The following is a 27,818-nucleotide window of genomic DNA, read 5'->3' as shown; positions in this document are numbered from 1 at the left end:
TACGGAGTTGGTGTGGGCCTGTGGTGCGCAGCTGGGCTTTTGAGTTGGACTAATTGACTTTTGTAACTGACAATTACCAAAACCAATAAATAATAATAATAATAATAATAATAATAATAATAATAATAATAATAATAATAAATTGGAAGGACTCATTTCAAATTTTCAATTGTATACAAATTAAACAATATTGAAGATTTGGATCTAGAAGTCATGTTCTTATTTATTTTGCTTATATTATATAGATTTATATTCTACATATCAGTCTTGATCGCTTCAATGAATAAGATGCTTTCGTACACCCGGGATGTGAATTTCGACAAAATACTTCCTCCACTCTATTTTTGTCACATCAATTTCAAAGTAGTCTCTCTCCTCTTCAGACATCTCTTCTAGTAATTTACGGGTGTTGCCACTATGAAACCTGTCAAAAATATTTGGAACTCGAATCGATCAAACTTTGTTTATTATGTACACCTAATTATATTTCATCGATGATGATTCATTATATTTCATGTCTTAAATTATAAATTAAACCTGGCTCTGAAGAAACCTATGAATTTGTAAATCTTGCATAGCTCCTCAGCATAAGCAACTTTTGCTTTGTATTGTTTTTCAATCTTTTGAAGCGTTTTCTCGCTAAACCCAACTGCATTATTTCTTACGACAACGTCCATTTCATCCCTAACGTACTTCGAGAATTCATCAAATTCATTGAAAAACTTCATTTTCTTTATAATTGTGGAGCAAGTTAAAGGGTTTGCGCTAAAGTGTTCGTAAACATATTCGAATAATTCAGACATTCGCAAAGGATTCGCATAGTCGGCCGCCACATGGTACACATTCAATTCACCACGTGGCTTATTAATTACAATTCCATGTTTTGCAATAGCTGCGATAGTTGTATTGACCACCATGTCAGCCGGAACCTGAAAAATTCACATAACTTAATCGGCCCGTAACGAAATATAATAAACGAGGTCATAGATGTTAATGACTTACATATAACTAATTAACTTAATTAAGGAACGTGAAATTCTTACAACATCCAGATGCACGTTCGGATCAGCCAAATAAGCCGGAAGCAGCCCTTTCCCGTAAGCAATAATTACCGGATCGCACATTCTATAGTATTCATAAATCGAAAGCAATAATGCAGCCAAGTTAAAGACTACGTCGTAATATATAGAAATTATAAGGACCAAAGAAAAAAAAAATTGCTAGAAATTAAATGAGAAAAAATAAATATAAATTTAAACCTATTTCCTTGTATCCATCCAGGATAAGGCTCTTTGTAAGTACTCTCAATAATAGTTGGCCTTATTATAAGCAGTGGCACATCTTCTCTTATTTCATTCAAAATCATCTCTCCCATAGCTTTAGTCAATGTATATGTATTATTCCATCCAAGAAATTCAGCCCTGTGTAAATTAATAAAATTAAATATTATATGAATAAATTACTAAATTCCATCCAAGAAATGAGCATATATGTAAGAAAATTAAATAACCTTTCGACGCCTAGGGTTTTCAATGCTTTCGACGAATTATTAGAGTCTGCGGTGGCGGCAATGCAAGATTTCACAGACAGGTTGATTTCATTGGCTATATCTACTATATGATCTTGCTTTCTCCCGTTTTCACCCATAACCAGTGGGTTTTCGTAGATTAATCCTTCTCGTTTTCCGTTAACGTATGCTACATTTGTTAACTTGTTTATATTAATTAGCACCAAAATACTTATGTACAAGACAACATCATATATTGTTGTGTATGTTAATTATATTTTTAATTTCGCGTATTCTTACCGGTTGAGATATGCACAACAAGTTTGAGGTTCTTGCATCTTTTAGCTAGCCTCATTAGTCGTTGAGGTGCATTCACGTTTGTATCGATTAGGTAGTCGTATCTAAAATCAATTATTTTCGGAAGTGAAAAAACTAATTTCAGTTCCGTTTCAAAATAAAATAAAATAAAATAAAATTAAAACCGGAAATTGAAATTTTGGAAATCGTAATTTTTTAGGATCCACATATAAATTGCATAATAGTATGATATTGCGAAAAATCTAATTTTCACAAGAAAATTGAAAATTTCTGGAAATTAAAATCGGGTTGGAAACCAAAATCTCATGATCATATTTCTACTCACATTCCCGATAAAAAAATGTTCTAAAAAAATGAAATCGGAAGATTCGGAATTAGGAATGAATTTTTTTGATATCTATTTAAATTAATTAAAAAAATTAAGTAGACCTATCGTTGAAGGCTGTGCTTGCTGCAGATTGAATTATGACATCTACTTCATCCATAATAGCATGCATGGAATATGTGTCCATTCCTAGGTTTGGTTCGCAAATATTCCCGACGATCGGTATCAATTTCTCTCGTACAAATTCTTCGTATGACTTCCCATGTTTTTCTCGTATAGATTCAAATAAGTCGGACTGAATAATCTTTAAATAAAAAAAATTATTAGAGAAAAATATATATGACTATATATTAATAAGTGTAACCAAGGTTGAAATTTTAATTTAATTACCTCTTTTGACAATCTATCGAGTGCATTCTCCTTATCGTCCGCCTTCATAAGTACGTAGATTTTACCCACCGATGTCGATCGCAGTAGTTTTTCGACCAAGGCTGGGAAATATATATATATATGTCCAAAAATGATAAAATGTAACTTATATAGTTATATATAATATATTTGAATACGATAGTTCGAAAATTCAATTAATATGTACCTTTTCCAAGAAAACCAGTTGCACCAGTAATGAAAATGTTCTTTCCTTGGAAAAACTTAGTGATGCCTATCCCGCCGCCACTATTGCCGCTAGTCTCCACCGCTGACGACGGCAGTTCTACTCCGAGAGGTTCGTGAAGAGAATTCAAGTATAAACTATTGACACCCGATTTCCCAATATATTTTCGTGATCTTGTTTTTTTATTTTCATAAGTGCGAAGAGATGAATTTTTGTGGGAATATTTCGCCATATTGAATTTTGTTGTTGGATGGCTGCAAAATAAACTATGAATTTGCAACATTTTTTATTTTTATTTTTCTTCTTAAACTTTTTTTTTTTTGAAGAATTTTTCTTCTTAAACTAATTAGCTTGGTAAGGGTTGAAATAACTCAAACAAAAACTTTTAATTTATAGTGGGGAATTCAATTTCAAACATAAACTTTTTAAGGATTTTAATTAAAAATAAAAGCAGGTCATTAATAATTAATTAGGTGATGATAATTAATGCAAATTAAATAGGGGCTAACATGGGATAGCCGGATAGGTATAAACATATTGCCAAATTGTACTGCCAAGCTAATCTAGTGTATATGCCTAATTAATTAGCTAACACTGATTAAATACATTAGGTTCGATCTACACTTTAGGATTGAAAATTATATTAAGCCAAATCGGTCAATTATGGAGAAAGTTCAGGTCTTTTCACATTAGTGAAGCCAAGATTTTGAGTCCGACGAGGTTGAATGCATTATTTTTTTTGAGAGGAGCCGTTACTGTACTGTGCACACAAAAAATTGTACTTTTATATAAATTAATAGTGATTTAAGACATGTTGGGGGCCATAACCCCCTGGACATATGCCGGCATACAATCATAAAACGCATAATCAGCTAAAGTATGAGCAAGGTAATCCACCTTCTCTCTTTACAAATTAAAAAAACGCAATTATGAAACTCGGTTATCTTTGTCAAACAATTTTAAATGTAAGTACCAAATGAAAGATGGGATGGGTCAACTCGTTGAAGCGATTCCACTACTTACAAACACTGTTTTTCTTTTCTAATTAATCGGGAAGTTATTTCATTAATTATGTGCTTCATTTGATTTGCCAAGTGAATGTGCAATTACGTATGCAAGCAAATACAAATTAAATGTCTTTACAAATGAATTTATTATAATTTATAGTATGTTTCAAATTTCAATCCTACAAGTACAAAATATGGTTAAGACAGTACTAAAGTCTATGAAATGGTTCTTACAAATCAAAATCTATCAGTAGTATAAGGACCAAAAGTATAATTATTCTTACATGTGTTGTTTTAATTTACTCTATTCCCATGCAAACTGCAAAGAAATACGTTACACTATACAATTTAGGGTAAAATTCATTTTGCACCCCTGTACTATGATAAATGTATCGTTTACCCCCCTGAAGTATTGAAAACATCAAACACCCCCTGCCGTTAGTTTTTTTCTTCTAATTCCGTTAGTCAAACACTTTGACCGACTATTGCAAAGAAATGTTGGCTTTTTTTTTTAATGAAAATACCCCAAAAAATTTCTATATATAGGAAAACTAACGGCACAAAACCCACAAAAAATGAAAACTAAAAGCCCTGAAATCTATATATAGAAATTTTTTGGGGTATTTTCGTTAAAAAAAAGCCAACATTTCTTTGCAATAGTTGGTCAAAGGGTTTGACTAACGAAATTAGAAGAAAAAAACTAACGGCAGGGGGGTATTTGATGTTTTCAATACTTCAGGGGGGTAAACGATATATTTATCATAGTACAGGGGTGCAAAATGAATTTTACCCTACAATTTATTTAGAATTAAATTTTTGTGCAAGTATTTCGGTCCAAAGTAATCATTATTATATGTGGGATATGTCGATCGATATATCATATTCCACTTTAATAGTACCATAAATATTGATAATTCGCTACTATATTCATTTATATTTTATATTTTTTTTGCGAGCAGCACAAAAATAAATTGAAATAATTGGATTCTTATATTACATTTTATTTCCAATCATTTCAAGAAACGAAGATAGTGTACAGTTACTTGCAATACATTAATAGATTTCACACCAACATACATAAAACGTACTCATGCAAGTAGCATATATATATATATATATATATATATATATATATATATATATATATATATATATATATATATATATATATATATATATATATATATATTAAATAGATGCTCTTGTCCCATTAATTATATGCTTCTTCACACCAGGGATATGAATTTCTTGAAAATATTTTCTCCAGTCTATATTCATCACATCTACTTCAAAGTTAATTCTCTCCTCTTTCGACATTTCCTTCACTAACTTCTCCGTATTTCCCGTGTCAAATCTGCAAATAGCAAAAATAAATTTTAGCTAAACCAATGTATTTATTTATGCACAATTGTGCGTAAATAACATAAAATCGATCATATACCTTGCGTTAAAGAAACCGATGAATTCGTACATCTTGCATAGTTGTTGCGCGTACGCAACTCTGGCTCGGCATTTATTTTGGGCCTTTCGAATTACATTACCATGTTCGTCTCCCACTACATTATTTGTCTCTAGCTGTTGTGAAATTTCGCCACGCGTGTATTCGGAGAAATCGTTGAAATCACTGAAATACTCGATTCGGGAGATATTTTGAGATTCGACCAAAGGTGACGAATTGAAATACTCGTATAGATACTCGAAAAAGTCCGTATATTTGAGGGGATTCCTATTACTAGATGCCACGTGGTACACGTTCAATTGTGGCTTATTTTTATTTGCTTCCTTTGCTATAGCTGCAATCGTTGTATTTGCCACCATGTCCACTGGTATCTGAAACAAAAAACACAAATAAATTAAAAAATAATAAAGTATTATTAAATTCGACAAATTAGACTTTTGATTAATTGGGCCCAGTGGGCTCGGGCCGAGATCCAAAAATTGTAAATTAAACTCAAATTAAAGGTCCTCGTTTTCCTTTTATTTTATGGTAAATTGCAATCACCCTCTTGAGATAACGTCTATTAACGAAAAAAGCCATTATTTTTCTATAATTACATACACACCAGTTATTTATAGATTTCTTACATTGACACCCTAGATACAAGAAATTTACAATTCAGGGGGCTGGATGTAATTTCTCAAAATGAAGGGTTTTTTGTTAATTAAACTTTCCCTCAGGGTGTGGTTGTAATTTACCCTTTATTTTATTATTATTATTATTTTATTTTATTTTGGTCAAGAGACGTTGACCCGACCATGTCTCGGTCGTCGTCAATAAAGAACCATAAAAAATGGGAATTCTTGATACTCACAATATCCATAGTCACTTCAGGATTTCCAAAGAAGGCTGGAAGTTGTCCTTTTCCATAAGAAATTATCACCGGATCAAACATCCTGTCATAAATTAATAATTAAAAAAAAAAATTAGCTAGATAAAAAATTAAATGATTTTTTCCCAAAAAAGAAGTTTTTTTTTTAATAGAAAAAAAAAGTATGAAAACGACGTCGTTTATCACCTATTGCCTTGTATCCATCCAGGGACAGGTTCTTTAAAGCTACTCTCGATAACAGTTGGCCTGATTATAAGCACAGGCACATCTCCTCTTATTTCATTCAACACCATCTCTCCCATTGCCTTTGTCAAGTGATATGTGTTGTACCATCCAAACAACTCTGCCCTGTAATTACGATAAAGTCCCTACCGGAATCAGAATCTTAAGTACGCGGGGTCCAAACGCATTTAAACGTTCATAATTAAAGGGGGCCGATACGGTAAATCTTATTTGAAACATAGGGATTCCACAATTGTTGGGGTGGGGGCAATGGCCCCCTCTGGCTCCTATACTGGATCCGCCACTGGATAAAATATTAATGAAAAAAATTAAATATATATATACATACCTTTCTAGGCCAAGCTTTTTCAAGTCTTTTGTGACGTCATAATCCGATGCGGCAGCGCTACAAGATTTAAGAGCCAAGTTTATCTCATCAGCTATATCTAGACGAGGAATATTCGCATCACAATCCTCCTTTCTTCTGTTGTCTCCCATAATCAGCGGATCTTCCAGCATTACCCCTTCTCTTCTTCCGTTAACATATGCTACACGTACACGATTAAAACCCCATTTAAACTACAACGTTTTAATTTAATTTTTATGTATATACATATATACATAATTGTATTTAAAAATATAGATATATTAATTACCAGTTGAAATTTGGGCAAAGAGTTTGAGGTTTTTGCATGTCTTGGCAAATCTCATCACTCTTTGAGGCGCGGTCACGTTTGCCTCAATTAACACGTCATATCTGGAAATAGTACTATGTATACTTAGTATATATATTTGAGGAAATAATAAAATAATTAGGTAACTAATTAATTAATTAACCTCTCGTTTAAGGTTGTGCTAGCAGCAGATTGGATAACAACGTGTACATCTTTCCTGAGTGCGTCAGCAGAATCGGAATCCAACCCCATGTTTGGTTCGCATATATCTCCGACGACGGGTATCAGTTTTTCTCTTACAAAGGCTTCGTAAGATTCCCCGTGTTCGTCTTTCAGACATTTGAACAAATCCGAATCTATAATCTGATTTAAAAAAAAAAAGAATATTAAATATATATTCTCACACAAACTTAGGAAAAGTTTATTAATTATTAATTATGGCAAATTACGGCCACCCTCTGAGGTATAAACAAATTACGAAAAAGTCCTTATTGTTTGAGTAATTACTAATTTGCCATAATTATTATTATTGTTGAAAATTAAACCACACACCTCATTTGCTAATCTGTGAAAAGCAGCATCCTTGTCTTTTGCCTTGATCAGTAAATAGATCTTCCCAACTGGGGTTGATCTTAGTATCTTCTCCACAATCACTACAATACAAAAATAAAAAAGTTATTATTACATGCATGTCAGAACTTAAATGCAAACGTAATTATGCATGGGAGTATATATATATAATATTTAATTAATTATTATTATTACCTTTTCCAAGGAGGCCAGTTGCACCAGTAATAAGTATGTTCTTCCCTTGGAAAAAATCAACTATCCCAATGCCGTCCGTGCTGACGTCATCGTCATCGTCGTCGTCACCGTTAAAATGATTGGGCAAATCGAGCTGGAGAGGGTGACACGGTGAAGTGAAATACGAATACCCGTTGTAAAGAACACCAGTTTTCCCTATTTTTTTTCTCGACGACAACGACAACTTATTTTCACGCAAATTATTACCGGAAAATAATGCGATATTTTTGGTTTCATTGTAATGTTTTTTCAGAGAAAAATTGATTGGAGGGCTGAACAGTGAGCTTTGAGTCATCAACATTATTGATTTTCTTTTTTATTTTCTTTTTAATTATAAATATATATATATAAATATGCCTTTGAAAAACCTTGGCTGTACGATTTTGGTAATGGAATTGTTGTATTCTATTTATAGAGAGAGGAAAGAGAAGGAGAGTACAATGTTTGTGGTGGGGTATGCATGCATGGGAATGGGTTGCCATGCATGAAATTATTTTATTTTAGACTTTTTAGTGAATAGGCTAAAAACATTTATATATTTATTATTATTTGTCGTGGGGTTGAAATTTGAATTGATGTCTGAAAATTACTACACCATATTTTGTTTTTTTTAATGATATTGATAAGTACCTCGCATTATTTAGTTGATCAATATTGTTTACTAACGACTTTTTATTTATTTATATTATATTATAGTTGACTATTTAATCAATTTATATATATTATTGTTTAGGTCTTGTTAAAACAAATCGGCGTCAAAACATGAAAGAAGAAGAAATGAAGAACGCGAACGAAGACCGAAACATGGAGGAAATAATCTAGAGACGGCGGGCAAGGTCGAGAAATTTTAGGTCTCGTTTGGTTGAGGATTTAATTAAGTATAATTAATTAAATAATAGGACTTTTGAAGTTATTTAAGTTTATTTCTAGTAATTTTGCGATATTCAAATTTTACTAATGGTCAAATATGGCTTATGAGTTCTTACGTCTGATGAAATACACAATGTGGTTTTAAAACCGTGAATCTACACTACATAAATAACTGCTTGTTAGACACACATACACACGGGTGTGTACGAATTATTATATGTAGACAAAACCGTCTAATACCACAATAAATTAAAATTATACACACACGGTTAGTAATGTGTTCTTTTTAAGACGACTATATACCTGGTGGACTCTTACTCAAAAAAAAATATATATATATATATACCTGGTCGACTCATTCAATTTCATTGAAAAGTTCATGAATCGAAATACAATATTTATTTTTTTTAAGTCAAAAATATCATAAATATGATAAGGAGGATATTTTCTCATCCCACAAACTAACTTAAATTCAAATATTATATATATATATATATATATATATAAAATAAGAAACTGGTCCCAAATTCCAACAAGTGGAAAACGTTGCAAAGGGACGTGATTGAAACTAATCCAATGCCACTGAAATAGTTGTCGTCTAATTCGTATATGGCTGCTATTAGAGAAATTATTGACAAAAACTTAATTACATTCTTGTCCCTTCTGAATGTATATGGTTATATGTAGTTTTCCTATTTTTATATATCATCAAGGGTAAATTACAACCACCTATGAGTTGAGGTATGGTTAAATTACGAAAATTCTCTTTTTGCTTGGGTAATTACAACCACCTCCCTCAACTATAAATATTCTTATACGTCCACCCTTGCGGTTTCAAATTTAGTGGAATCTTCGAGATTATATGGCATATTATCACTTTTGTACTCGTTTTATCCTATGCTGCACGGACACGCGTAAATATAAAAAATATAGGGGTATATTTATAAATAATAAAAATATAGGGGTACATCTATAAATTGTAAAAAAATATGTATAAGTCGTCATCCCATAAGAGAACCGCCCGCCCTTGTTGCTAGTGTTCTTGGTCGCCGTTGCATGTTAGACTTTTGGAGTTTTGGGTGACTTACAAAGAAAACAGAGGAAATGTGTATTACAGAGAAAAGAAAATGCGCATTTTTTTTATTAGGGCTCTCTCTTAAAACGTAAGAGAAGTGTCTCAACTTTTTTAAAATTGTGGACACTGCCCGACACGGGTGTCCTACTTTTAGTGAAATTACGACACGGCCAGACACGGGTGTTCGAGAAGTGTCTGGGTGTGTCCGAGTGTCCAGGTGTCGGATACGGGGACTCTTCACCTTCTAGAAGTGTCCGTGCAGCATAAGTTTTATCTCATTCGAACTCCACATTTTGAAGCAAGATGATCATAAAATGTGTTTTTTGGCTTGTATATATCAGATTGTGGTGCACGAGGAACTGTATCTTTTACACAAAACGAATACAAACGAGAGCACATTCCACGAAATCTAGATGATTATGTTGAATTTAATACCATAAGAATGAAGGTGTAAGAAAAATCATAGTTGAGGGGTAAATATAATTATCCAAACAATAGGAATTTCTTCGTAAATTAACTATACCTGACGGATGATTGTAACTTACCCCCATCTTCAAATACTATTTTTCTTATGCATGTATATCTTCACAAATCACAATAGAAGTTTTTTTAATGCTAAAATATTATCATTGCTTCTACATTTGAAAAGTTTCATTTTAACTAATTTATTGCACCTATATATCTGTAAACTACACTAAATTCACCATGCATGCATATATGACAAATGCGACATAGCGACTGATGGCAAAAGGATCGGGTTTTCTTCTTGTTTGGTAAGTTAAGGTTTTCAGGAACTATAAGACGTTAATCATATAATAAATATTAAATATGTAACGTGAAACTATTTAATTAATTTTAACATATTGTTTTTCAAAGAACCAATGCATAAGAGAATCGATGTACATTATTTGATGAAAGTCTAAAAGAACACGTTAAATTTATGTTTGTTAAGTGTATATTTTTACACTTAATTGTACCCTTTAATTGGAGCTTTTGGTGTGTTTTAACGATAATTGGTGCTTAAAATGGTTATTATTTGTATTTTAGGTACAAATTGAAGAATTGGCAACTTATGGGGTGAAAACTGCAAATTCGGAGAAAAAGTGGGCCAAAAGTAAAAAATCAAAACTCTGAAGAATTAAAGACCGGACGGCCGTCTGGATTTCAGAACTAATTCTCGCACGGCCGTCCGGATTCACGAAGTGGCGCAGGGAAGGAAGTTTAATTACACAAGGAAACCGCCCTCTTATATTTTTGCACCCTATTTAAAGGCCAAATAGCACACAATTAGGAATCGATCTTTCTACACGGAATCTAGGAGCAAGAGAACGAAGCAACGAAGACGAAGACTTGACGAATCTTCATCATAGTTCTCCCTTTACTTTTATTTTTCGATTTTTATGAACTTTCGTATTTTTATTATGTTTTTCGTAGAAAACATGAGTAGCTAAGTTTTTTTTATCTAGGATTTTGTTGGAACCCTATGTGGTAATTCGAACCTATTTTTCTACTATTATGCAAGTTTAATTTATTCGATTATTTCTTCTATTTTGATCTTATTTAGCGCATGAACGTAGCTAATTTATGTTGCTATGTGTTATTGTTAGAATTGAATCGACAGATCGCTGTAATAATTAGAACAGGAATAGAAGAGCCTTCGAGTAGTTTTCACCGGATGAGTGTGTTAATTGCATGTATTATCGTAGACATACAGATAATACATTAGGTAACCGTTTTCGAGACTTGTTATTTAATGATTTATTCATACTAGGCTTGTATAGACGTATAGTAAATCGTTTATGAATAATAGACTCATAATACACGCGACAGCGGGTTATGAGTAATTTCGTGTCTTGGGTTAATAATCGGGAATCGTAACTTGCATGATAGAAGATTAATTGGGTGAAGAATTATCGCATAGGGGGAGATAAAATCCTAGATCCGTTTTTATATTGATATTTTCTCGTGATTAATTGCTTTCTTAATTAGTTTAATTGATTTAATTTGATAAACTTGCGTAGGCTGGATAAAAATCATAGTTGTTAAAATTTGGTACTTAGGATTAAACAATTTGAGTATTCCATGTGGGATCGACATCCGACTCTCACGAATCCACTTTTACTACTTGTTTGCGATACGTGCACTTGTGTGTTAGGTATTTAGCCCCAACAAGTTTTTGGCGCCGTTGCCGGGGAATACGGCTAAATTATTTATTTATCCTAATATTAAATTTGAGCAATTTTTCTTACTTCAGCCGTTTTAGTTATTTTATTTAATTATTTTATTTGCTTATTTATTTTTATTAATTTGTTTTAGGTACTTTTTATGCGAAGAGGACACGATACGAACTTGCTACCTCTCGATCCCGAAATTGAGCGAACGTTTAGGCAAGCCAGGAGAAATCAACGGTTAGCTCAAAACGCTCCCGCAACGATGGAAGAAGAGATTAATCGTGGGGGAGATGACCAAGGGCGCCTACCGAATGCGGCGGGGGAAGTCGTCATTGAGCAAGAGTAACGCCAGCTAATTAATCCACCACCTCGTCAACGAGCACTGCATGAGTACACCGTTCCAACACTTAATGGGTTTCAATCAAGCATCCAGCAGCCCCCCATTGAAGCCAACAATTTCGAAATTCGAGCGGGAATCCTCACTATACTCCAAAACAATGGTTATTCAGCGGATTAGCTCATGAAGATCTACATCTCCACTTGGTCAACTTTCTCGAAACGTGTGATTCGCACAAGATGAACGGAGTATCACCCGAAGCACTGCAACTCCGCCTGTTCAAGCACTCCTTACAAGAAGCAGCCCGAGAGTGGTTACAAACTCGTGCACCGCACTCCATCTCGTCTTGGTCCCAGCTAGCACAACTTTTCATGAACACATACAATTCCCCAGCAAAAACTGAGAGAATCCGGAGAGAAATACAAAACTTTATACAAAAAGCCGGTGAAGCATTATTTGAGACATGAGAGCGGTTCAAACAGCTAGTAAGGAGGTGCCCGAATCACGGACTTCAAGAGTGGCGCCAACTGCAAATATTTTACGATGGATTGCAAGACAACTCGAGAACCGTGCTCGACTCTGCAGCTGGAGAAATGTTCATGAGTCTAACTTACGACGAAGCATACGAACTCTTGGAGCGAATCGCTAGAAATAAATACATGCGGGCATCGGACCGGTCGAATAGCGGAGCAGTCAAGACGGGAGGAATTTTGGAATTGGACGGAGTCACTGCAATCACGGCCCAGTTAGAGAAGCTATGAAAGCAAGTAGCGGCTTTGCAGACTCAGATGCAGTCCAAGTTCCCGACCAGCGCGTAGAAGAAACGGAGTCTCTGAATTATGTGCATGACACCAACCGACAACAGAGGAACCCGTACTCCAACACGTATAATCCGGGATGGAAGGATCACCCTAACTTTGGGTGGGGAGGAAATCAGCAAGGACAAAGGCAAGCACCACCTCAAGGTCAACCGCCTAATTATTCACGACCAGCTCCCGGATTCCAAAATCCACCTCAAGCTCAACCTCAAGGTGGAGATCTCGCAAATATCTTGGCGCAATTTATGACAACCACCCAAGCCTCCATCCGAAATTTGGAAACACAGATGGGTCAACTTGCAACCCAGCTAACCGCGAGGCCATCGGGAGCACTGCCGTCGAATACGGAAGATCATCGAAAGAGCAACATCGAGCAGTGCAACGCTGTAAGTTTAAGGAATGGGAGATAATTGGAGGAAGCCCCACGACAAGAGAAGCAAAACACGATAATCGAGACGCCGAGAGTGATCGGGGAAAAAAAAGCAACTCACGAAGAACCACAATCATCCACAGTGAAATCACGAGCCCCTCAAGTCCCATATCCTCAAAAGCTGCTAAAGAAGAAGCTCGATGCCGAGTATCAAAGATTTTTGGACAAGTTGAAGGAAATCCATATAAATATCCCGTTTATCGAAGCCCTCCAAAAGATGCCAAAGTGGGTGAAATTTCTCAAGGATCTCGTGACGAAGAGGAGGAAATTGCGAGAGAATGAGATGATCCAACTCACGGAGCAATGCAGTGCAATTCTTACACGGCCCCTTCCACAAAAACTCGGCGATCCAGGTAAGTTCACTATCCCTTGTACTATAGGAGGTAAAAAATTTAGATCGCTCATTGATTTAGGTGCTAGGATTAATCTTATGCCTTATTCCACTTATAAAAATCTTGGGTTAGGTGAGATTGAACCTACGGCTATAACTCTTCAATTAGCCGATAGGTCTTTAGTTTACCCAAAAGGTATTTTAGAGAATGTGCTAGTAAAGGTGAACAAATTTATCTTCCCGGTTGATTTTGTTATACTCGATATAGATGAAGATAGGGAGATACCTCTTATTTTAAGGAGACCGTTTTTAGCCACTTCGAAAACTCTAATTGATTGTGCTAGTGGTGATCTTACAATGACGGTGCATGATCAAAAGATAAAATTTAGTGTTTTTAGTAAAAATCCATGCGATAACAATGAGTGCTTTACTATTGATCTTATGGATTTTACAAATTATGAAAATTTTGATGTTTCGATCTTGGACCATGGGAAAGCATCGTTGAGTGCAGGAGATGACGGCGGAAAATGGAATCGGAAGGAACACGTTTATGGTGCGGACTCGACCTCAACTCCTCCGAGAGATAGTCCAAATAGTTGGGGTGCTAACGGTGATGAACGTGCAAGGAGGATGTGGCCACCTAAAGAATCAAACGAGCATTATCGGGGAGAAGAATTCAATCGCCAAGTGACTTCGGTCACGTTAGCTTGAACAAAGAAGCAGACAAAGTCCGGCTGAAGACTGTAAACTTAGCGCTTCTCGGGAGGCAACCCGAGATTTCGTTTTTTTTTTTTTTATTTTTTTTTATTTTTTTTTTTAGTCTTTGTTTTTATTTTATTTAAAAAAAAAAAGTTTCAGGGACACTAATAAGAAGTTTTTATTTTTCAGGGGCTTAATTGCAATTTCTGCAACTATTCACACGGCCGTGCAAGAAAAAGGGCAGAAATCTCACACGGCCGTGTGAGATTTTAGAGGTGCTACTGGACAAAATTGAGAAGGGGCGCGGCCGTGCGGATTTTATACCTAAATCTCGCACGGCCGTCCGAGAAAAAAAGAGGCTACTGCCCAAAACTGAGAAAGGGCGCGGCCGTGCGGATTTTACACCTAAATCTCGCACGGCCATCCGAGATAAAAAACGGGCAGATTCAAAAAGGGTTTTCCACACAACAATTCTCACAATTCCCATTCCCCTCTCTATCCTACTTCGAACCGTAGCCCTCCCGCTTCAATTTTTTTCCTTTTCTTTGACAAATTTCACCGAAAATTCACCAATTACACACATATAATACTTAATCACGGTGGTTTGTTGTTGATTTGCGCAGGGAGGATTCAAGAACGGTGCAATTTTCTCTAAAAACCCATTCTACCAAGAACGCCCACAAGGTGTTCGACGATTTGCCCGAGTCAAGTTTGGGGGAAATTTTGCACATCAATTCACTTCAAATCCCTTCCACACGCATTATCACATCATGGGGAAATGAGGACGTGACGGGGAGGGTACCTCACAAGGAGAAGGCACTTCAAAAGGCAAGGGGAAGGGCAAGAAAGCCGATCAAATTCCAACCCCCGATGACGATACTTTTTGTGTCGAAGGCGCCAAGGTTCGTTTTGAAAAACAAAAAGTGAAGAAACTTGTGACGGAGCGCGCATATGAGATCACCCTTCCGCAATTTGCACCGTTGCATCAAGAATTCCAACGACGAGGGTGGCAATCATTATTGGAACCGGCGGAGTCAATCAACTTATCTTTTGTTCGCGAGTTCTACGCCAACACCCGTATTCTCCTAACTTCGGATAGGAAGACGAGCACGGTTCGAGGGAAGAGGGTCGATTGGAGTGCCAAGGCCATCAACTCCTTCTATAACCTCCGACATGAGCCATTCAATTGGGAACAAATGCAACTCGCGGTAACAAGAGATCAACTCGGCGAAGTTTTGTGCGATGGGCCTCCAATTTGGTCTGAATTCTCAACCGAGGAGGCATACGAGTTGGAGTGGAAATGCATCCACCAAATAGGCAAGGCGTGCCTTACTTTCATATGCGCCAACCTCATCCCCACCCGTTCGTGGACTCACGAGGACCCCGAACGGTGTGCTCTTGCATACTACATTCTAAAGGGCACACCGATCAATATTGGCGAAATCATATCCGACCGTTTTTGGACCTCCATGATCAACAACTCCAAAGGGTTCTATTTCCCTTGCCTCGTTACCGGCCTATGCAAGAAGGCGAAGGTCCCAACCAAAGCGACGGATATTCTCACACTAATTCGGAAGCCGATGAGTAACCTTGTGGCCCGACAATTCAAGGCACCCATTCATGATGGCGAGCAACCCGTCGATAGCCAACAATTAGCTCCACCCGAGGGCCCAAGCACAAGTTCGGACCGCCGTTTTCAAAGAAGAATGGAGCGAGAGTTGGTGATTACTATAAATCAGCTTGCCACGGTGGAGCACAAGGTGAGCACAATCAGATTCCTTCAACGGTGGTCGGGGAAGATGCTCCAAGCCATTGTGCGCCATTTGGCGTGCGGTACTCCCGAGTGCGCCGAACCGGCACCATTGCCCGCACCGATTCTTGAGCCGGTACCCGAGCTCTTGGAGGACGAGGATGATGATAATGCTCATGAGCACGATGGAGTTGGTGAGCAACCCGACGATGGTCCAGACGCTTAAACAGGTGTTTTCTATCCTTAAACTCCGGGCGAATCACATTGAGGGCAATGTGAATTTTAAGTTTGGGGGTGGTTAACTATTTGTTTTCTTTTATGTGCGCCTAATTTGTGTTTTACTTGTTTGTTAGTTTGCATGCTTTAGTTTTTAGTTTTCGTTTTATTATTTGCTTCAATTAAAAAAAAAAAAATTGGATCGACACATCGATGAATTATGATGATGGAAGATGGTCAATGTTTGATGATGAGATTACTTGTTTTATGTTGATAAGGAGTAGATATTCGTTTAGCTTTCAATTCAACGGAACGTAGAAGTGAATTATTGCTAGGAATCACACCTTATGCATTGCTTTGGTTGAATGTTTTGTATTTTAAATTTGGAATTTATTTGTGCTAAATCATGCTTTGTTCGGTTTTAAATCTCACCTTAGGACATTTATGATACGAAGTGTTGGGTAGTAAGTGATTTGCGATATGATTTGGGCCTTCTTTGAACCGTTTGAGACTTTCAAGCCTACCATTTTTATCGAACTTATCCTTAGAACCTTGATTTGAGCCTCGGAGAAAAGGTGTTCTTTCTTTTAGCCAATATATATAAAAGGTAGAAAAGTGGAGATTTTTGAATAATTATCCCTTCGAGTTCGGTCGGAAATTCTTATAAGGTTTCTCTTCTTCGAAAAAAAAAGAAAAAAAAAAGAAGAGATTAGAAGGGAGAAATAAGGACTAGTTGTTGAAATGTGTTGAAAGCTCGATCCATTGCCTCAAAGGCAAAAGTGTAGATGTTTAAACTTTTGAGAATCGAGTTTATTAAGTCCCTAGAGGTGAATTCATTGTTTCAAACGCCTATCTTTCAAATTTTGGCGTAATCACCTCAATTCAAGAAAATTAGCCTCACATACCCATATTACCTACCTCGGACCAAAGAGCCTAACAATTGAAAGCCACAAAGTCCCAATGATCCCAATAGCTTAATGCTCAATATTAGTTGAGTAGAATAATTTGGTGAGTATTTGGAGTCAAATATATGCATGTAAGTATAAATTCTTTCTATCTTTAATTTGCAAATATTGGATACTTGAAGCAATTGTATGATTTGTGGTTTTTGGTGATAGTAAGTGACTAAGTGCCGTTGAATGTTAAGCTTACGAATACCTAGGAATTGTCATCATAATTGCAAGTTCTGAAAACGCGAAGTTGATCAATCAACCTATGTAGTGAGATGTATAGTCGAGTTTTGTGCTCATAAATTGATTTTACTTGAGGACAAGCAAAAGTTCAAGTTTGGGGGTGTGTTAAGTGTATATTTTTACACTTAATTGTACCATTTAATTGGAGCTTTTGGTGTGTTTTAACGATAATTGGTGCTTAAAATGGTTATTATTTGTATTTTAGGTACAAATTGAAGAATTGGCAACTAATGGGGTGAAAACTGCAAATTCGGAGAAAAAGTGGGCCAAAAGTAAAAAAATCAAAACTCTGAAGAATTAAAGACCGGACGGCCGTCTGGATTTCAGAACTAATTCTCGCACGGCCGTCCGGATTCACGAAGTGGCGCAGGGAAGGAAGTTTAATTACACAAGGAAACCGCCCTCTTATATTTTTGCACCCTATTTAAAGGCCAAATAGCACACAATTAGGAATCGATCTTTCTACACGGAATCTAGGAGCAAGAGAACGGAGCAACGAAGACTTGACGAATCTTCATCATAGTTCTCCCTTTACTTTTATTTTTCGATTTTTATGAACTTTCGTATTTTTAGTATGCTTTTCGTAGAAAACATGAGTAGCTAAGTTTTTTTTATCTAGGATTTTGTTGGAACCATATGTGGTAATTCGAACCTATTTTTCTACTATTATGCAAGTTTAATTTCTTCGATTATTTCTTCTATTTTGATCTTATTTAGCGCATGAACGTAGCTAATTTATATTGCTATGTGTTATTGTTAGAATTGAATCGACAGATCGTTGTAATAATTAGAACAGGAATAGAAGAGCCTTCGAGTAGTTTTCACCGGATGAGTGTGTTAATTGCATGTATTATCGTAGACATACAGATAATACCTTAGGTAGCCGTTTTCGAGACTTGTTATTTAATGTTTTATTCATACTAGATTTGCATAGACGTATAGTAAATCGTTTACACGCGACAGCGGATTATGAGTAATTTCGTGTCAAGGAAAATACAAACGACATAAGAAATTAAAGTTGGAAGGACAACGTCAAATTTACGTTAAATTTTTGAAGTTTCAACTTCAAAAATTTATTTCTCTCAAACCATTTATCGGAAAATTCTAATAATTTGATACAACACTCCAAACTGAGTCTTGAATGTTCCTTTAAAACATTTTTACAAAAGGTCGAATATAGTTTGAGATATAAAAAAAAAAACTTGCAAAAAGAGAATTAATATCCAATAATAGGCATAGACGTGTTAAATTAGATAATTTACAAACTTGTATAAAATTAGTTCTTCAAAAAATGTCACGACTCATGTCACGTCATCAAAACCTCGTCTAAAAAATGTGTCAAAGGTACCATGATTTTATTACAAAGTTACAGGTTGTATATGATATATAGTAACATAATTAGAAATATATATTTACATTGCATCGCACAATACTATTCAAATCATAAATACACGTACCTAATAATTTTATTTCGAATTGAAGGGTACCCACCTACTTGCACGAAACTAGGTTTTTTTTTTTTTTAGTATGTACATCAAGTTAAATCACCACGTAACATAGAGATGGAAATCGGGTATATATTACGTAATTAACATTTTCGAAAAATGATTAACTTTCATTCCAAGTTCCAATTTTTTTTTTTTTTTTCTTTTTTTTGGAATTCATGAACTTTGGAATTTTCGGAAATAACCTAAGTTTTAAAAATTTGAAAAAAAATCAATTTTTTTTTAAATTTCAAAAAAATTAAAAATTATTGCGCCTCTTGAATATATATGTAAATGAGCAGCAATTACTGAGTAGCATTTATCACATTTATGTGTATGTCAGTATGTGTGTAAAAAAGCACACCAAACACCTCATCAATAATACACCTAACACACAGTCCTGTAATATGAGCCTTGCAATTTGCAAATTGTAATCATAATAAATAAGAGAAAAATAAATTTCAGACAGGAGTCGCTGTTTGAAAATGATCCGTATTCCATAATTTATTGGTCAAACAAAACGTGTTTTCTATTTTATTTGCCGTTTAATATGTTCTATTTCAAATAAATAATCAAGAAATTATATATATATATATATATTATTTGCATTGAGGAAATCAAGAAATATAATAGTACGGGAAAATATATTTTTTCTCAAAAGAAAAAAAAAAAGAAGAAGATAAAATGGCATTGAGGAAATATTAGTTTTGATAAAATATATTTCTATTGCCACTCTCAATAATATATAAAAAAAAATGTCCGCTTGGTTTCGGGATGGTAAGTTGTTGAAAAGCCTAAGATCGAGTATTGCAGCCATACTCAGTGGTGGAGCCAGGAATTCGAATCAGGATGGGTTTAGAATTTACGGGGTTTAGTGGCAGCGCTCCCGATTTTTTTTTCCCGATTATTTCACATAAAGTAATATTAATTCTTAAAATTTCAATTTGGGCTTTGTGGTGGGTGGGCTAAATTAAATATCTGAGTAGGATATAAATATGTGGGCTATATATATATGTATAAAATATTGAATTCCACAGTGGGCTGGAGCCCACTCTTGCCAAAGGGTGGCTCCGCCACTTGCCATACTGTGAGAGTTTCAACTCCAATAAGAATTGGTTTCTTGTGGGCACCAGTCTCATCAGATCGGCTACATTCCTCCATAAAAAATCACTCGCCTCTTTTTAGGTGTAAAAAGAAAAAAAGAAATTGCCAGCAAGTATTATCTACCGACACTTTCAAGTTCGAACTGATCGAAATTATCTCAAATGACTAATATAACTAGTGTTCCAAACTATGAAATATTCAAAATTGGAATCGGCAGAATTCAAAATTTCTATTCCAATTTCGAATTCCTGGATGTCGGAGATTTGCCTCTCACTATTATCGGAACTCTACTTTTCTAACTAAGATCATATGTACATTGGTTGTATCTCATTTTGGTTCTAAATTATGACTTATAAGTTTTTTGAAATGGAAAATTGTGTATATTTTCACTTGTTCGGGATTCTTATCATCTTTTACGTTGATGGAAATATATTTTAATATTTTGATGGTATTATTGCACTCCATTATTTCTTTACAGTTATTTGATGAATGCTTTAATATATTGCTAAATTTAATGTGCATGTTAATTTAAATCTGATGAAAATGAAAAATATTAAATTAATAATATTTTTTTTTTCAATATCATGTAATTTTTTCTAACAGTTATATCCGTTAGAAATATAGTTAACGTGTCACAATCAAAATCGTTAGAATGGTATTTCTAACGCATATAACCGTTAGAATTATTTATTTTTCTAACGGAACTGTTATTTTGTCTAACGGTTATATCCGTTAGAAATTTCCGACTTTGGATTTCTAACACGCATTTTTTAACCTTTTTTCGCCGTTGGAAAAATTATTTCTAACGGATATAAGTGTTAGAAAAGGGCTTTTATGGTGTAGTGAATATTAATATTAATACTAAAACTAATACTAATACTTATATTGATAATTATAATGATACTAATACCGATACTCATATTGATACTCATAGTAATACTAATATTAATATTGATACTTATACTGATACTTATACTAATATTGATACTTATACTCATACTGATACTCGTACTAATACTGATACTAATATTGATATTGATATTGATATTGATACTAATATTGATACTGATACTGATACTGCTACTAATACTGATACTAATATCGATACTGATATTGATATTGATATTGATACTCATACTCATATTGATACTGACATTGATACAAATGTTGATACATATACTGATACTGATACGGATACGAATACTGAAACTAAAACAGAAACTGATACTGATATTGATATTGATACTGATAATGATATTGATACTACTGATACTGATGCTGATACTGATACTGATACCGATACCGATGTCGATACCGACACTGATGCCGATACTAATGCCGATACCGATATTGATATTGATACTGATATTTAGACTAATATTAATATTAATAATAATACTAATATTAATACTAATATTAACACTAATATTAATACTAATATTAATACTAATATTAATACTAATACTATTAATAATACTATTACTAATACTATTATTAATACTAATACTAATACTAATACTAATATTAATATTATTTATAATACTAATATGTTAATATTGTTAATGTAAATGCTAATGTACATATTCTAATGCTAATACTAATTTTAATATTAATATTAATCTGGATATGCTTATGTTGATTATAATTGTAATACTAATATTATCCAAATCCTTATCCTATTCCTAATCTTATTCATAACACTAATCATGATTCTAATCCTTATCATAATTATAATCCTAAACCTATTTCTAACATTAATTATAATCCTAATAATTTTACTACTAATAATAGTAATGTTAATGCTAATGTTAATTCTAATTTTAATTCTAATTTTAATTCTAACCATAATCCTAATTATAATGCTAATCATAATCATAATACTAATAAATGTCACTAATTGTAGTACTGATCAATAATCATAATCTTAATTATAATTCTAATACTAATATTAATCATAATTCTAATCCTAATATTAATTATAATGCTATATTAACCTTAATTACAATCTGAATCCGAATCCTAGTATTAATACTAATACTAATTCAAAGAATATTAATTACAATCCCAATTCTAATGCTAATCTTAATCACAGTCCTAATTCTGATTTTGCATCAATGTTTTTGCAATTATCTATTATTTTTTATAAAAAAACAATTATATTCAATCTCGCAACTTTTATATCTAATTCCTTATATGTGGTAAGTGAAACATCAAGAAACACATATTAAATATATTAGAAATTAATATTTAATTATATTATCAAGCAGATATTAAAATTATTTAAAATAATATAAGGGTATAAGCAAACGTTAAGACGTGAAAAGAATGAATTGTTGTTAATAGGATAAATTACGAAAATCCTCATGAACTTAGGCTAAATTACAGAAAGCACCCCCACTTATTGGTTATTACCAAAATCCCCTACATGATTGTTTATGTCTTACACGACCCTCTTATGGTGTGATTTTTTAGGGAATCTTTTTTATTCCATAAAAAATTGTGGATTCTACCCTTGCAGACGTGAAGGTAATAGTAATACTAAAAAGTTGTGAAGATGTTATTTAAGAAAAATAAATATTTCGTGTAAAGTTCCCCCTCAGGGTAATTTTTGTCTTTAAAAAGTATCATAAACAAATGTCGTGTGCTGGATAGAATCAACATTTTTCGGGGAATATTCCACGTAATAAAAAAAATTGCGTGAACAATCATACCGTAAGGGGGTCGATGTAAGACGGAAACAAACATTAGGAAAATTTTGGTAATTACGAATATGATATTAAATTAGTAAAAAAGATAAACATATTCTTTGGTCATGTTCATGTAAAATGTATAATATCAAATAATTTATTCTGCAATATTTTTTTATATAAATTCAAGTTTATGAATTAAAATACAAAATTTTCGTAACACCATCAATCATACAATTATAATAAGTGAAGATTTTAAATTGAATTTAAATTAAATTAATTACTATTAAAATTAAATTAAAAAATAAAACTATTTAAAGTTTCCAAGAAAGTTGATATATTTAGAGCATTTTATAAACGGTATGACGAAATATATAATAAAATAATTTAATATCTTTTTAATTTTGGAAAATGGTGACATGTTTTTTGATGATTTATTTTCACCAATCAATTTCCCACATGGGATGAAATTGAATACATGTCACCAATTGAAATTGACAAATGTCAATCATTTAGGTGTGGAATTCAACTATTATTGGTCTAGTATTTCACCCGTGCGTTGCACGGAGGTGAGTTTAAAAATGAGAAAAATAAACTTACGTAAACAACTATCTCTTTATAACAATACCAATTCAAGTAAAACAAAATGGAAGGAAATAAAAAATATAAACTTTATCTCTTAATTTAGAGTTGTAACATATGAAATTAAGTTAAACATTACCAATAAGAAAACATGAAAGCGCGCAAAACATAGTATCAAGATTAAGTGAAATCATTTAAAACATATGGTATTACTCTATTTCTTGGATTGCAATCTACTACACCATGTGAATCTTCTGCAAAATAACTAAGGTAACAACAAACATGGTAGCAGAGAAGTAACAACAATAGATATTCAAATAACCTGCAAGTTTATCGGTAATGGCGTTCAATTAGTGATGCACATTACTCAAACAACATTAAAACTTATAAATATTGCAAAAGACAAATGATGTATACGCCACTACCAGTACTGATACCAATACCGATACCTATATTATTACCAATAGTGATACTAATTCGATTAATACTAATAATAATAGTAATAGTAATACTAATATTAATACTAATGTTAATACTAATAGTGATACTAATGTTAATATTGGTACTAATACTAATACTAATACTAATACTAATACTAATACTAATACTAATACAAATAAGAAAACTAATATTAATACTAATATTCATATTGATACTAATACTAATAATAAAATTAATACTTACATTGATAATTATAGTTATACTGATACTAATACTAATACTAATACTATACTAATACTAATAATAATACTAATACTGATATTAATACTAACATTGGTACTAATACTAATATTGACACTAATACTAATACTAATACCGATATTAATACTAATAATAATACTAATACTGATAGTAATAATAATACTTATACTAATACTAATATTAATTCTCATACTAATACTCATACTCATAGTCATACCAATACTAATACTAATACTAATAATAATACAAATACTTATATTAATATTTTTATTGATACTAATACTAATACTAAGAATAATACTAATATTGATACTAATACTGATACTTACATTGATACTAATACTGATACTTACATTGATAATGATAGTTATATTGATACTAATACTAATACTAATACTAATACTAATACTAATAATAGGACCAGTGATACTAATACTAATACTAATAATAATACCGATACTTATAGTGATACTAATAGTGATATTGATACTAATATTAATACTAATAGTAATACTAATACTAATACTAAGACTAATACTGATACTAATAACAATAATAATTCTGATACTGATACAATACTTATACTCATACTGATACTCATACTAATATTATATTAATACTAATGTTAATACTGATACTGATATTGACACTAATACTGATACTCATAGCAATATTAATATTAATAATAATACTAATACTAACATTGATATTGATACTCATACTAATACTGACAATCATAGTAATGATAATACTAATATTGATACTCATATTCATATTGATACTTACAATCATACTAATACTGATACTAATATTAGTATTGATACTGATACTAATACTGATACTGATAATGATACTAATATCGATATTGATACTGATATTGATACTCATACTGATACAAATGTTGACACTGATACTGATACTGATATGGATACGAATACTGAAACTGAAACTGATATTGATACTGATACTTATACCGATACCGATACCGATGCCGATACCGATATTGATGTCGATACCGATACTGATATTGATAATGATACTGATATTTAGACTAATATTAATATTAATATTAATACTAATAGTACTATTACTAATACTATTATTAATTCTAATATTAATATTAATACTAATACTAATATTAATTATATTACTAATACTAATATGTTAATATTATTAATGTTAATGCTAATGTACATATTCTAATGCTAATACTAATTTTAATGTTAATGTTAATCTGGATATGTTTATGCTGATTATAATTGTAATACTAATATTATCCAAATCCTATCCTATTCCTAATCCTATTCATAACACTAATCATAATTCTAATCATAATCATAATTCTAATCCTAAACCTATTTCTAACATTAATTATAATCCTAATAATTTTATTACTAATAATACTAATGCCATGCTAATGTCAGTGTTCTAAAAATCGTCTGAGGCGGCCGATTAATCGGTCTCCGAGACGGAGGCATAAAAAACCTTTACGATTTTAGTGTAAAGGTTTGAAATCGGTTTTTTGCCTGTGAGGCGGTTTTAGGCAGTTTGAGGCGGTCAAACCTTTATGGCAGGTCAAAAATCGGTTTTTTCTTTTCATAATTCAAAATAAAAGTTGGGATTTTAATAAACAAAATATGAGCTTATGTTTTATTTTGTTTATGTCAATCTATATAATATATAAATTGAAACCCTCATAGCCTAGAATTTCGACATTTGTCATCCACGTAGGCGTCCATGTAGACATCCCAGTCATTGCCCATATGTCATTACATATACCATAAATAACTTCACTTTCAAAATCGGATTTGATTGCAAGAATCGGAATAAATCAAACATTATTTAGTAAATCGGAATCAATGCATATTATTTACGGTAGTGATCTTAAATTGTGGATATTTATTCGAAATTATGGAAGTTAATTATGGAATTAATATATCCCTAATATAATTATTTCAAATCCTTAATTGTATATTATTTCAAATCCTTAATTGTATATTATTTCAAATCCTTAATTGTATATTATTATAAATTTAATACTTAAATTACGGCATACATTACGTTAAGAAATTAATTTCAATAAGTGTATACTAAGAAATTAAGGAATTCTTATTATAATTAAGGACAATTATTAGTTATTACCACTCTATTAATAGAGATATATTCATAGTACGTCAATTGCGTAATAAAAATATTTTTATATTTAATAAAGAAATATTATTAATAAATTTTTTTAATCCAATTACAAAATCTTATTTTTTATTAAAAGAAAAATTATATAGGTTATTATGGTAATGATTAATTTTGTCATTTTTTATTAGAAAATGACATTTTTTTTGACAATTATATATTTCCTTAATATTATATAGGTTATTATGGTAATGATTAATTTTGTCATCTAATACCAATTAAAATCCGTAATATATATGTAATTATATATTATAATTAATAAATCTCACACTATTTTAGTAACAATATATTCCTCAATCCATAATATATTCAATTATTATTCTTATATTCTAAAATGAAATAATTTTAATTGTATCAATTTAATGCATATAACCGATTTCCTTAAATATGTATACTATTTACCTTTTATTACATAAAACCTAAGTATAAATACCTCACTCCACATCCATTATTTCTCATTCATATAACAAAGCACACGGCAAGAAAAAAGGTTGTATACTCTAATTCCATTCTTTCATTATTTAGTTAATATTCGATTAGTTTATACCGTAATTTTTGATTGTTTATACCCTATATATATATTTTGTATGGTTTTCCGTTTAATAGTTACCAATTTCCTTTATCTTTCATACTTAATTGTTAATTTTACTTTTTTATTAGATGTTCGAATTAGGTCGTTTGCGGAAAGATTTATCTTCCGAAATTTATGAAGGAATGCAAGATGTGGTACTACAAGAAGACATGAAAAAGTCTCAAATCGAAAAACGTATCAAATTGCCTTCTTCGTTTTTGGGGAACAATGTGTATGTTTTACATTTTTTTTCATTTTTTTGTATTCCAATTTATGGGAAAATAAAATAACACCGATATTAAATATGTTTGTTTACTCGGTACTTTTATAGATCCACGGACAACAAGGTATGTGTCATATGCGGCGACGTCGGCTTCAAAGTAGGATTGCGTAGTTGTATACATTGCAAGGATATGATGCACATATATTGTATGGACGGAATGTGGAAAAAATTTAATTCTAATAGTCAATCTGAAGATTATACATGTGATGATTGTAACCACATTGGTGAAGTACAAGAGATTGATGTTAATGAATTTGAGCATGTCCCATTTAATCAAGGTTTTGTTATATTTTTTAATTTTATATTTTTCGTGTTTAATATTTATCTTTTATACATATTATTTAGCGTAAATCAGCTTCTAAGTTTTTGTTTTTATTTTTTTGTGGTTTTGTAGTTACAGACGGAATCAATACATGCGTTGTATGCGATGAGGTTGGTTTAAAGGATTTTCTCATAAGTTGTGTGGATTGAAAGGAGTTCATGCATATTTTTTGTGTATCTAATTTTGATACAATAGATTGGAAT

The 27,818-nt window shown here is 32.4% G+C and overlaps 2 protein-coding genes across 3 annotated transcripts; both read right to left on the bottom strand.

The window, feature by feature from the left end:
* Window positions 1-132: 132 nt before the first annotated feature.
* On the bottom strand, window positions 133-3,153 carry LOC105958932 (fatty acyl-CoA reductase 2, chloroplastic). 2 transcript variants are annotated; one of them, XM_012982932.2, is made up of 10 exons: window positions 3,108-3,153; window positions 2,746-3,074; window positions 2,541-2,641; window positions 2,255-2,454; window positions 1,808-1,908; window positions 1,511-1,697; window positions 1,260-1,421; window positions 1,044-1,125; window positions 538-929; window positions 133-424 (listed from the first exon to the last, which is right to left on the bottom strand). In XM_012982932.2, exons 2-10 carry the CDS (start codon window positions 3,044-3,046, stop codon window positions 277-279), a joined length of 1,674 nt encoding a protein of 557 aa, XP_012838386.2. In that variant the 5' UTR covers window positions 3,047-3,074; window positions 3,108-3,153; the 3' UTR covers window positions 133-276. The 2 variants fall into 2 exon arrangements, with proteins under 2 accessions (XP_012838386.2, XP_088670179.1); XM_088814053.1 differs by having other exon boundaries at window positions 2,255-2,445.
* A 1,793-nt stretch (window positions 3,154-4,946) lies between these two features.
* LOC105959468 (fatty acyl-CoA reductase 2, chloroplastic) lies at window positions 4,947-8,174 on the bottom strand. The gene is made up of 9 exons (XM_012983577.2): window positions 7,762-8,174; window positions 7,549-7,649; window positions 7,160-7,359; window positions 6,979-7,079; window positions 6,672-6,870; window positions 6,287-6,448; window positions 6,083-6,164; window positions 5,212-5,600; window positions 4,947-5,124 (listed from the first exon to the last, which is right to left on the bottom strand). The coding sequence occupies exons 1-9, from the start codon at window positions 8,099-8,101 to the stop codon at window positions 4,959-4,961; spliced, it is 1,740 nt and encodes a 579-aa protein (XP_012839031.2). The 5' UTR covers window positions 8,102-8,174; the 3' UTR covers window positions 4,947-4,958.
* Between the last annotated feature and the right edge of the window lie 19,644 nt (window positions 8,175-27,818).

The sequence above is a fragment of the Erythranthe guttata genome, chromosome 14 (assembly GCF_056151865.1).
Source record: "Erythranthe guttata isolate IM_541 chromosome 14, IM_541, whole genome shotgun sequence".
NCBI classification, from domain to species: Eukaryota; Viridiplantae; Streptophyta; class Magnoliopsida; order Lamiales; family Phrymaceae; genus Erythranthe; species Erythranthe guttata.
Note: the sequence above shows the minus strand (reverse complement) of the source record. Positions and strands in the feature narration are given on the sequence as shown.